At 37.4% G+C, this 13203-nt stretch overlaps 1 protein-coding gene across 1 annotated transcript; it reads left to right on the plus strand.

Annotated features, from left to right (window-relative positions):
• The first annotated feature begins 1246 nt into the window (after positions 1 to 1246).
• LOC103701830 (beta-1,3-galactosyltransferase 7-like) lies at positions 1247 to 9583 on the plus strand. The gene is made up of 11 exons (XM_088708992.1): positions 1247 to 1722; positions 2051 to 2147; positions 2244 to 2302; positions 2406 to 2608; positions 3069 to 3132; positions 8115 to 8187; positions 8285 to 8405; positions 8497 to 8584; positions 8678 to 8803; positions 8881 to 8990; positions 9077 to 9583. Exons 1-11 carry the CDS (start codon positions 1613 to 1615, stop codon positions 9223 to 9225), a joined length of 1200 nt encoding a protein of 399 aa, XP_088565118.1. The 5' UTR covers positions 1247 to 1612; the 3' UTR covers positions 9226 to 9583.
• The last annotated feature ends 3620 nt before the right edge of the window (positions 9584 to 13203 follow it).

Here is a 13203-nt window from a genome sequence, read left to right on the forward strand (position 1 = left end):
ATAGACTCCATTCTCACTCATCATGCTGTACAATATTATTCCTGTATCCTTATCTTTGACAACAAAGCCAAATTTATAAAACAAGAAATAGCAGTTATTATCATGAGAGAATCGGTTTATAGATAAAAGATTTATTGAGGCTTTAGGACAATGAAGAATATTATCCATTGCCAACTTGCACACTATCAGAATCGCCATATTTTGATAAGACAGATAACTTGTTGAGGTAGGTGGTGATATAGTGAGCAGCACCAGTGTTAGAATACTAAGTACCGTCATCAATGAGTGAGGGAGCGGTCACCATAGCTGCAATTTTTTTTGAAAGATGACAACCTTGATATGCATAGTTCATGCAATGATAGCAATCGACAGTAATATATCTAACCTTATTGTAGATTTGACGGGTTGGACAAGTAGATTGTGAAGAACGACCATGTAAGGAAAAGAAACGAGAATATTCATTAAGACAGGAGGATGCCGTCACTTGAAGAATAATTGGGACATCGGCTGTTGTTATGATGCTGACTATTCCCACGATGAGTAGAATCACAATCTGGATTAAATATTTTGATAGGTCTCGAATTGCAAGCCGATCTCCGCTTCACCTCATACCTAGCCAATCCCAATTGACCTCGAATTTCAACAGCCACAACATGAATCAAGCATTTCGTCACATAATGTATAAAAATGATAAGAATTTGCTATGTCTCCATGTACAACTGGCATCCTTTTTTAAATGGCATTGGCTCACCCATGCCAATCCAGCATAGTAGAAAGTTGACGTGCATATTCCTCCTCACCTCAAGGATGACATCACCGTAATAATTCCTATGTATGTTATCTGGAAAGCGTATACAATAAGAGAAATAGATTAAAATTAAACTAAATTAAATTTTTTATACAGGTACATTCAGAAAACGCTTCAGGCGGTCGTGCCGAAGCAAACGCGTTATCAATTTTCCAAGCTGCCACGACAAATTGAATTCGACATATTTTTATGTTCCAACCTACCAACAAAGTAACCCGGCCTCGGACCAACTGTCCAAAATCTAATAACCGTCGCTGCACGGCCCCATTGGAAATTCACCCAAGAGGTTACGAACCACGCCGGTTCGTGAATTTGCCGGAAATGCACGGTGGACACCTCTAGCTTTAGCAGACCGGTTTGTAACGTCGCGGGGAATGCACAGGAGACACCTAACTTTATGGAAATCTTATTAAACCGACGAAAGAGGGGGAAGAGAGTGGAGTTCTTCTTCGAAGCAGCGGCGCAGGGTCCACCGAGGGTGAGGTAACGGCAGGAGGAGAGTCCATAGCAAGGCTTGGCTCCGTTTCCATCGCCTCGTAGGAAGGCATAAGACGGAAGGGGCTTTTGCTTCGCATTGGCGTTGCCGTTTCGCTAGCTTTAAACTCACGGCGTTACATTGCCGCATTACTCGCCGCGCCCTCCTGCTTCATTGCGGGTATTTTGTCTCTTCTTCCCTCCTCTCTTTGCCCCCCTCCTCCCAGCCGTCCCCCTCCTCTCTGGCTCGATCTGAGACCCGAGAGAGGTGGAGCGAAGAGAAGGAGAGGGGACGAGGAGAAGAAGCGAAGGAGGGATCGGGAGAAGCCGATGAAGGTCCGAAGCGGCGGCGGCGGCTGTGGGGAGAGTAGAGTCTCGGCGAGATGGATACTGATTGCCTGTGTCGTCGGCTTCGGCGTTGGAGTACTGTTTGCGGACAGGTGGCTTCTTTTTCGTTTTCAGACTGCTCTCATTCTCAACTCAAATCTCGTTCCAAAATTACTTACCGAACAGAATCAGGATCTCGATTCGTGACAAAACCCGTTTTGTCGTTATTTTTTCAAGGATTTTTCCCCCCATATTCCTTGTAGCGATTGTTTAATCGTATATATTTTTTTTCCTTCGGTTCTTGAGCTAGTTTTACTACATGCTCTTTCTTTGTCAATTTGATTCATTTCTCTTCTGAAAATTTGACTTGTTTTTTGTTTGTTTTCTTTCTGTTTTTTTGCTGGTTTGATTGGTCTAATGGTTGGTGGTTTGATGTGGAAGGTTCTGGACCGCCCCAGACTCGAATGGCCATATTACCTCGAGGCAGCGGCAGGAGAAAGAGCTGCAGCTCATCTCGGGTGAATGCACCACGAAAAAGGTCAGCCTTGATTCTCACAGCCAAGTAAATATTGTGGCAGATTCTGTTCTCCCTAAGCTGAATTCTTCTCTAATTTTAAATTATTATTGGCATCAGAAGCCTCGCCTGGATAAGGATATAATGGGAGAGGTGACCAAGACCCACGAATCTATACAGTGCGTATAAGAATCTTGAATAATGTCGCTTTGGCGTAATTTTTTCTCCCTCGTTCTCAAGAACCGAGTTCGATCAACTCATGGTCATCTGATTGTTGTTCAGGTCTCTGGACAAAACAATAGCTACGCTCCAGATGGAGCTCGCAGCCACTCGGAGCTCTAAAGAGTTGATGAGACTGGACGGTCACCCGTCAATCCCTTCATCCAACCAGCAGAGGAAGAAGGCTTCCGTTGTGATCGGGATAAATACTGCATTTAGCAGCAGGAAGAGGCGGGACTCGGTCAGAGACACCTGGATGCCTCAAGGTTTGCTTCTCCCCAACCCTCCTAATAACCCTTTTTCAACGATCACATCATTGTCCAGTTAGAATTATGCTTGTTTTGCCGTCTTGCTTTAGTGCTCCACATGAATTTTTTTGGATCCATAAACAGTCAAAATGTTAAATCTAACTGGATATAATAGTTCATGGAGAATATGCTCATTTTGGACTCCCTGGTCTCAGGGGGCGAAAGAACAAGGATCTTAAGTATCTGAATGTTTTAGTACTGAATGCGATTTTATATGGCAAGCACATGAATATGCTGCAATTAATATTTGGCTGTTGCAGTAATAATCAAAGTAAACATTTGGTCGTTCATATTTATAATGAGGTCTCAAAATTCTTGAAAATGTTGTAAGAACTTCTAATCTTTTTAGTTAGCTTCACCTTTTTTACTATTTTTTATATTTATTTTAATAGACCTTACATCACATGCCTTTCCCCAGGTGAAAAGCTCCAACAACTAGAGCGTGAGAAAGGAATTGTCATCCGATTCATGATTGGTCACAGGTAATTTATAAGTACAGGCTAGTTTCTGAGTCAAAATATAGTTTCTTCCGTATCTTCGATTTTTTGGTGGATGTACTTAATTATTTGTCCAACTGTATCTGGTATCTCTTGATATAGGAAATAGAAAACCATGCTTTGGGTGGAATTATAATTTCAAAGACAATAAATTTTAGGAAGCTGGCATTCATGTTAGGAAGGAAGATAGTTAAAATATTGAATGAGTAAATGAAATTGGGATGTGTTGATAACATAGAAGATAATCTATGAATAGATAGAGATGAAATTCATTTAGAAAGGGGTACTGGAAATATGAATGGCAAATGGTGCACAGCTTTGAAAATATTAAATATGAAGCCCAATAATACATTTGATTCTCAAACTTGAGCTGTTTATGGTATGTTGTATTAAATACCAATTTTAGGAAGAAAGTTGGACATTAGCTAAGCTTTAGAATTTCAAAAGTGAAGTTAGATTGGTACTAAATTTGCAGTGGTCGTTATACCTTATTGATAAAAAGATAAACATCTAAAGACATGAAGGGTTTATTTTTCTTTGGCGGCATTGACATAATATTTATGAAGTACAACACGTTCCAGATAAAGTACTTTCTCAAGTAGTGAAGTAATTTGACTAAAAGGGCCAAGATATGTCATGCCTCTTACCAAATATTAGGAGTAGTTATCTGCAATTGATGGATTTCCATGGTGCATTCAGGCAAGGTTTGCATTATGCATTATGCATGAACGATATGCATTTGTGATCATATAGTGTGTTAGTGCAATGCCATATTTCCTGAAATTTGGTTGATTTTATAACTTACCATTTTAGTTGATCTTATGAGTAGGAGAATAATCTAATAATATTGCACCATGGCAACGTGCACACACATGCTCACACCATACATATATGAGTTGTACTGCACACTTTAGATTAACTCCTAGAAAAAAAAGTCTTTAACCCAAACTAGTTGGGGTCGGCTACAATTTCACGGGGAATCAAACATCGTGCCTTTTGCATGCAAAGTGAGCGCTCTACCATATGAAGGACATCCCCTTCTTTTATATTCATACAATGTGACTTAGTTTTTTGTTGGTCGTCATCCTACCGCAACACTCCGTTACCCAGGCTTGGGATTGGCTATGTATAAAATATTATGTATTAAGCACAACATAGGAGGAATTTTCTTTAAAAAAAATTAACAATTCAAAATTAATGATGACCATCCAATTTGAAAATCTAAACTGTTAAAGATGTTTTACACTATAAAAAATGCCTAGAAACAAAAACTCATTTGTCTTTTGTGATCTTTAGCCTAGCATTAAGAGGGCATAGAAATGAACAGTTTAAATAGCACATACTATGCTTTGCTATGATCTAATCATCAAAATATAGTGAATTTAAATCTATCCATATTTTAAAATGTACAACAATGATCAATGTAAGTTGATTTTCAATTTATATATATTGCATCATGTATTTTAGCATACTGGTGCAATTGTTACCATTCATTTTTGTGCGCACTTGATGCATAGGCTAGAGACCACCAAAATGGATTTTTTTTGTGGCTAGAATTTTTTTTTATAATGTAGATCATCTTTAATGATATGGATCTTCAATTTGAATGATGCATTTTGGTTTCAAGATCATTAAATCTTTTTTCAAGAATTTAATGTAAAGTATGTAATCTTCTTTCTCTCTCTATATATATCTATATATATATTGATTTTAAAAATGATTAGCATCAAGATTCGCAGTCTTGGTATCGCATCATATACAGGTGCCATCTTGTTACAGTGTCAGTATGTGATATAGTACGAGATGAAAAGATGTACCGAGCATCGATATGGTACAAGACATGTATTGATTCAGTATGCCCAGTATGGTATAGTGCTAACCGGTTCACCGTACCTTAATTAGCATTATTGCATCATCTACATGGCATGCCAGTTGGCCACCACAAGAAGTTGGCAAAAGAATGCTTTAAGCATGAGAACCATAACTTGGGGAATGACCATGTCTGATCTTGGTTGATGTAATGTTGCCTTGGAGGCTCTAAGATTGCCTTTGTACTGTCTCCTCTAATCATTTGTGCAATCTTATTTGGATTTGAAAGACAAATGTCTAAGAATTAAGGAAGGAGGTTGGAAGGGTGTGCCTAGGTCTTTTAAGGCTTCATGTTGGGTAAAAGAAAAAAAAAAGATTCATGGTATCCATTCATGGAGAATAATGTCATTTTTGCTGTTTTTTATGTTGCTTGTACTACCTGGGGGTTAGGATGGAGACGAAGAATTGGGTAAAGGATGTTGAATTCAGAAGAAGAGGTGGGTAAAGAATACTGAATTTATTGTTGCCAGGTAGCCTTAGAACAAGGAGGGCCGTGGGGACAACTTTTTGAAGAGTTTGCTTGTCTAGATAAAAACTTGGTGGATTTCATCAATACTGGTATCATGGTAGCATAGAAGTTCTTGTGTAGACGGGGCAATAGCCCTCGGAGGGTGTCAACCCCTTAAGTATCAAAATAGAGGGAACCACAACACTCCAATATTTTGATGGAGAAGAACCAACAAGATTGATAGAGGAGAAGGAAAGGGATGGTATGTTTAAGGACTAGGTCAATATCCAACAACAATTTCACTTATAAATAACTTAGCATGGAGGAGAATACCGTAGACAGCATGAGCAGTATGTTTACATGTATTGCAGATATTTACTAAGTTTATTATGCTAATATAGTTAGCTAATCTAAAATGAGGATGATATTGATGTGGGTTGGGTTAAGAAGTGTTTGATCTAATTTTACAAATGAGAGGTAGTTAGTAGGAAATGTTGATGAATTTTATTGGTTGATCTAATTTTTGATTCCTTGTAATGAACAAATCTACTTGAGGTTGACAAAATAATGGGTAAAGATGTTAATGTTATGTCTAAGCAAAGCACAGATACTCCTTATTTTGACCTACTAATCTTGACCTAGTTGGCAGCATGATCTATTTTATGTTTCCTTTTATTAAGCTTCAAAGACTAGTGTAGTAGCCGGTGATACTGGACATGGCAAATTTGGGAAATTTTGTCATATGCCGCTACAACACAACACAATATGCATGGCTAATAAATCCTTCTTATTGGACATGTTTGCTTTCCCATCATGCTACTTCAGATAGCTGTAGAATCCCGAATCACTTGATCATGTGATCAGATGGTTAAGATTAAAGCTTCCTTTCTCCTTTCTTTCGTTCAAAGGAAGCATGCATGGCTCACCTCAGGAGAATGAAGTTACATGACATGGAAAAAGAAAAGGGCCCCAGCCAGTCTGGTGATTGGACAATCCAAAGCACTCCAGAAATTCAACCTAATCAATTGCTGGATCCAATTAGTCTACATAGCAGATGAAAAAATGGGGGATAGGGCCGGAGGCTCACCTGGTTCTCGTCCACCTCCAAGCACCTATCTCTTCCCAGAATCTTTTTCTCCTCCCCCCCTCCCATTCTCTATTTCCTTTTCTTATTGTTCTTCTTCTTGATATAGGCAGAGTCTTCTGTTTTGTTGATTCCCCTCATCAGGACAAGTGAAGGATGGCACCCAAGCTTTATAGTTTCATTGGTGATGCCCAACATGCTCTTCTACATTGTGAAGGATTTGAAGTGAGGGAGATTTATCTTAGCCATCTTTTCAGAATTAAAAGAGTTTTAGTAGATAGATTGTGGTCAAAGTTGGAACATTGTAGTGCTTTGATAGAAGAGTTGGATTTACATGTGATTTTGTACATATGGGGTAGGGGTCTAACTTTTAGTTTATGTAGTATTTTCATTGAAAGTTGTCGTTAATTGCTTGGCGGATTCATGTAGTAATGAGTTTGCATTTTTAACACCACCTTTCAATAGCTTAGATTGCACATGCAAGCGCGCATGCACATGCAGAGATGGAGAGATATTTGGATCCAAATTGAGTGATTAAAATAGAGGAAATAGTCAAGAAATAAAATTTGAAAATGTGATGACCAAAGGAGACAAAAATATGAACTACTTCTGGAGAAAGGCTTTGAGCTTGAAGGAGTTTGACAACATAGAGAGGGTGGTGGAGTGGTTTGAAACTTGAGTTAGAAAGACTAGATCCTTTGCATATTGAAACTAACCGTGGAGTAACTGTATGACATGAGAGAAACTAGGCTATCAAGGTTTGGCTGAAACTGGAATGCAAACCTTATTTGTCGGGCTTTGGTTGGAACATTTTTTATTTGATTACCTGATTATGATCTGAACTGACAACCTGACTGATGATCTGACTGAGCTTGGGTTTGGGTTGATCCAACATGATAATTATACAATCAGGAATTATTTGTATATATATTGTTGATAGACATTATATATCCCTAAAGGGGTAGGCCTATTTTGGTAGAGCTTCCACCAGAGAAGATATATGTTTTATTTGCCTAGTGGGATTGATCCGATTACTTGCTCGCTAATTTCATGAACACCTTCTTTATTCTAAACTTCTGTTGAGAATCTTGATCTAATAGTGCAGCCAAATAGGAGCCTTTAACTATTAGGTATGAGTAATTCTCCCTCTTTAAATCCCATCCCCACGAAGTCCTGCCCTTCATCACCAGTCCCTCCCCCCTGCCTTCTCTTTCAAGAAATCTATATTTAAATAAAGTGTGTTTAAGTAGAAGGAAGCCACATGATACTTGGTTAACAAATTATCCATTTGTTCTGTCTTGAATAACTAATCATGCATATCTTCCACTATCATCCTGTAGGGTTGGTGAACATTTTTTGTTGGCTTTTCATGTTTTAACTTGTTTATTTTCTACTTAAACTATTTTCTTTTCAATGTCTCCATGGTATATGTTGCTTTTTCTTCGATTATCCCTGTGAAGACTTTCTAGCTATTAGCCATAATCTGTTACAAACTTACAATAATAAATAGAGGCAGCACATGTACTGCTGGACAATCCAATGCTAACCACAGTTATTTCTATGCAGTGCGACCTCCCATAGCATTCTTGATCAGGCTATTGATGCAGAAGAGGCTCAGCATAATGATTTCCTTAGGCTGGTGAGGCATATTCTACGAGTGTTCTGATAGTAAGAATTCCAGACTTAATGAAATCATATTTTATATGCAACCTGACTGCGTTTGCTCATTGTTACAGGATCATGTTGAAGGTTATCATGAACTATCTGCAAAAACAAAAATATTTTTTGCTACTGCAATTGCCAAATGGGATGCCGACTTTTATGTCAAGGTGGATGATGATGTCCATGTTAATCTAGGTTTGTATTTGGACCTCAATTATTGAAGATTTTTCCTCCTGCTGCACTCATGGTTGACGAAGATTGCCGAAATATTTCATCCATACTGCAGGTATGCTTGCTGCTACTCTTGCTCGTCACAAATCAAAGCCCAGGACCTACATTGGGTGTATGAAATCCGGCCCTGTTCTTTCTCAGAAGTAAGCATTTAGTTATTGTTCACTGAAAAAGGTTATATTTAAGAGGAAAAAAGTTAATAATTTTTATGTCTGAATGGTTCATATGTGTTTTAGGAATGTGAAGTATCGTGAGCCGGAATACTGGAAATTTGGAGAGGAAGGAAACAAATACTTCCGTCATGCAACCGGGCAGATCTATGCTGTCTCGAAAGATCTGGCCACATACATTTCAATCAACCAGTAAGAATAGGGCAAAATAAGATATTTTGGTATGCAGGAAATGATGATAGCATTCTGACAAGTTGGTTATTGTGCAGGCCTATACTGCACAAATATGCTAATGAAGATGTATCACTTGGCTCTTGGCTTATTGGCCTTGAAGTTGAGCACATAGACGAGCGTAACATGTGCTGTGGAACTCCACCAGGTGCAGCATGCTTCTAGTTATTGTTGTTTCTGATGATTCTCTTCTCAAATAATGTAGTTAATCTATCATTGCTTTTTTTTCTGCAGACTGTGAGTGGAAGGCCCAGGCAGGGAATGTGTGCATTGCATCATTCGATTGGAGTTGCAGCGGGATCTGCAAATCAGATGAGAGGATGAAGGAAGTTCATAAAAGATGCGGTGAGGGAGATGATGGCGTTTGGAGTGCTCTCTTCTGATATGGATTTGGTCTTAGTTAATGAATATCAGATTTTACCTGGTCATCTAGTTTTTGCTTCCTCAAAAAGAAAAGAGAAGAAAAATGGTCATCATTTAGCCTGGCAGAATACACGAACCCACCTCTGGACTAGAATATACCCTACCTTTAGCTAAATTATAGTTGAGATACCTCGCAACTGAATCCTTTTATATACACAATACCTGGTAGTTATTAAAAGCCTTGATAATAGGAAAACTGGGAAGTTAAAAGCTTGGAATTGAGTTTTTTTTTTTAATTTAGATTGTACTAAACATCTCAACAAGTTGACACTATTTTTTTGGATACCAGTAATAACAGTGCAAACACGGATTTCTCCATTAAGTTGTACAAATTTCATCTTGTTTCCAGTCATAACAATAATACTGACCATGCTGACATGTATTTTAGACTGCGACATCACAGTGGCCCTTTCTAGGGTTTATGCTGAGAGTACTTCTAGTGTAAACTAGCCGCCGTTTGGCATGGGGAAAAATAAGTGGCAAGAGCTAGAAAACAGTTGATGGATCTTACTTATATCGATTTTGGGTTGAAAGTTCATGCTTACATCTAGATTCAGTCTTGGCCTATACCTGCTCATTATTATCATGGCATTCTGTCAGGTTGTGCATTTTTTAGGAACAACTACTTTTTGTAGCTTCGCTTATCTTTGGTTGCATTGAATGTACTGATGATCTGTGCTTGTGGAAGAAAGCATTCTGTTGCTGATTATATCATGGATGAGCAAATGAGATGCTGCACCTGGAAAGGCTCATGTCCAAGCCTAAGTAGTAAATGGGTTGAAGACAGCTTCCAAATAAGTTGTAGATCTTGATGATGTTCTACTTGCACTTCAGCATCATATGCTATCCTACGGCATCTCATATCTTACGCATCATATCTTATTCTATAGGGTCCAGGGAGAGCCCTCTAGAAAATTTTATACAATTGATAAGATTTAAGCCCTGCATTCATGCTTTTTATTCTCTGCTGTCCACTTCCCTTCATTTCACCCAGCCACAGTATCATTTCTCGCCAAGTCTAATTCACAGATCACCAATGCTTGTCATTGCACATTGTTTCCTCACTCTTTATATTTTATATATTTTTGAAGGAAAGTTCCCAATGGAATGCCTGCTTGAACATAAGTCATGGAATTGTCTAGCCTTGTTCCCTGTGAAGGCTGCCATATAATGAGCCATGTACCTTTGAAGTCTAAGGAGCGTTTTTCTTATTTCTTCTCAATAGTTATAAACTATTAAATATATTTCCTCAAAAAAATAAAAAAAAAAGTCACGGGAAAAAGCCCTTCTATAATTGAAAGTCGCTTTCTGCAGCATCTATGACTAGTGGAAACTTCTTCATCCATTATAAACAATTAAATCCAAAACATAATTAAATTACTCTGCCTCGGCATTATAGATGCATTACCCATCACAAGAACATGTAGCATCTTGTAACAGGAAATGACAACATTATGGATCTTTTATATTTAAATATTGCCATTTTATACAAAATTTGCAGCAATGTTAAAATGCAATCATTATGACCATTACACGACACCATTATAATGATCATAACATATATGATTCAGTATGTAACAGCAGTCATATGTGGACCACTAAATATGTTCATAATGCATGGGCATGCCCAAAAATTGATGCAAGTCTTTGAAATGTCAGAACAGATATATAAAACAATCATCTCGAGACTCTTCTCAGAAAAGCCATTGTCCTAAGTGTGCTGTTCATAAATATGCTGATTCTACCAATTTCATGGAGTGTGCTGCAGTCTTGTACACTCTGTAGAAGATCAATGGTGAAAGATCGAAGTCAAATGGATTGTCTAAGATCACCCGATTGGAATGATGGGCTAGTAGCTTTTCCGTAGGTCAAGGTGGAGCCCTCAGCAGAATCTCAGCTCATCTTTCAGCATGTTAGAAAGTTGAGGAAGGAGGGCTCCCTTTTTGTGCATGATGGATGGCATTTGAAGAGACTTTGACTTCCTCATCCATATTGGGTGGTTGCATTTAGTCAACCATGGGAAGTGAGAGAGAAAAACAAGGACAGCCCTTGTGATATCTTGCTTCCCTACCTGAAATTTCTCTTCATATAGAGTGTCACAACACAAGGAATTTTCCTTTCCTTAAATGCAGTTACTTACCTATTTCAGAAGGATATATAATAAATACGACATTGTTCTATCTAGTGTCACCAATTATTGCTCGTCAGTAAAATTACTTAAATATATAATAAATATTTAAGTAATTTTTAGTTACTTAAACATTCTTTATCTTGACATAAATGTAATGCATTTGGAGTGAACCGCTCAATAAGGTTATCAGCATTATTATTATTATTATTTGGTAAGAATCCTGCAATCAGTCCAATTGTTCCATTTGCGTTGTCTGAGAATATTTTTTAATAATTTCTATTTACTAACTCAGCTATCTCCGATGCTCATTTTTATGAGCCTAATAATTTTTGCTTTCATCCAGTTGACCTTAAATTTATGCAGAGTAATCAATAAAGATTCAGCAAATAGGTGAATAGTTTTGCCTTTGCCTAAGTCAAATCTTTTTAGCAAAAAGAATTTTTTTTAAGCTAAAAAGGACAGTGTTTGAGAGTTCCTTGTATCAGAATTAGGGCTTGTCCTGGTGATTAAATTTCTCTGCCTTGCACCCAGAGGTTCTGGGAGTCTTGGTTTATGCATTTTAAGTATTTAAACCTGAGTTATTATAATAAGAGTTGATCTCCATCCCTGGAAACAAAAGAGTTCCTTGTATCCTTGGTTCCATGGTTATATTTCTACCCTAGAGTTTCCATGGAAGAAATTATGAGCCTTGAAGAAGAAAGCATTCAATAGTGACGTTGCATTCAATAGCATAGCATAAGAGGGTGCATACCAATGTTAATTACAAGGATATAGACATGTGGGCCCAAAAAATCTCTCTATGGTTTTGTTTTTGGGCAAGCATCTTAAAGTAATTTGTGGTTTTATTTAGCAGTGATAGGAAGATTAAAAAGAGAAGGCTTGTCTTCACTCGAGACATCAGAGACCTCGTAGCCCAAGTCTGTGACAGATAATTAGAGATAAATGTTCCTGTTCGGATATGTCAATGGCCCAAAGCACCCTGTTGGAAACCTTAGCTCTATGGCCAAAAGCTGATTGAAGTGGACCCTCTAAGGCCCTATTTGGGGGAGCTTTTGGAGGGCCAGAAAGTACTTTCTGGCCCTCCAAAAGTACTTTTAGATGAAAAACTGTGTTTGGTAAATTTTTCAAAAAGCTGTTTCAGCTTTTGCGGGAAGCTGAAAATAGCTTCTGGGAGGAAGCTCCAATTTGGAGCTTTTGGGAGGAAGCTGTTTCAGCTTTTTCGGAAAGCTATATTTTTGACAAAAATGCCCATATTAAAATAACATAATTACATAGTTTATCCCTGTATCAACCTAAAAATCTGCTGGAGCCAAGAACCCAAGCCGTCAGACTCCCTTCCGTAAGAAAAGGTATTTTTCTTTTCAATTTTTGTATGCATCTCTTAAACCACATTTTAGAAGAAAAAAATTTTAATCCTTTTCCATACCTTCCAAAATCAATCTATTGTTTTTTTTTTTATCATCAACCTCGCGGCCCACGCTGAGGTCCTCCTCGAGCGTGGACCATGAAGAAGAGCCCCTGGACCGCGGAAAATTATTTTATGAAAAATTATGAAAAATTATTATGAAAAATTATTTTATACTAATAATTATAATATTTTATACCTTTATTTTTGTATTATACTATAAATATAATATCATATTATATTATATCATAATACATTAATATGTTATGTTAAATAATTTAATATTATGTTATATTATGAAAAATTAATTTATACTAATAATTATAATTTTTTATACCTTTATTATTGTATTATACTATAAATATAATATCATATTATATTATATCATAATACATTAATATG

The sequence above is a fragment of the Phoenix dactylifera genome, chromosome 12 (genome assembly GCF_051530095.1).
Source record: "Phoenix dactylifera cultivar Ajwa chromosome 12, Ajwa_hap1_PhDact_Kaust_v1.1, whole genome shotgun sequence".
Lineage (NCBI taxonomy): Eukaryota > Viridiplantae > Streptophyta > Magnoliopsida > Arecales > Arecaceae > Phoenix > Phoenix dactylifera.

Coding starts and splice junctions, on each gene's coding strand:
- LOC103701830 (XM_088708992.1), top strand. CDS start 1,613: ATGAAGGTCCGAAGCGGCGGCGGCGGCTGTGGGGAGAGTAGAGTCTCG. Junction 8,188..8,284: donor ATAATGATTTCCTTAGGCTG/GTGAGGCATATT, acceptor TCATTGTTACAG/GATCATGTTGAAGGTTATCA. Junction 8,991..9,076: donor GTGCTGTGGAACTCCACCAG/GTGCAGCATGCT, acceptor TTTTTTCTGCAG/ACTGTGAGTGGAAGGCCCAG.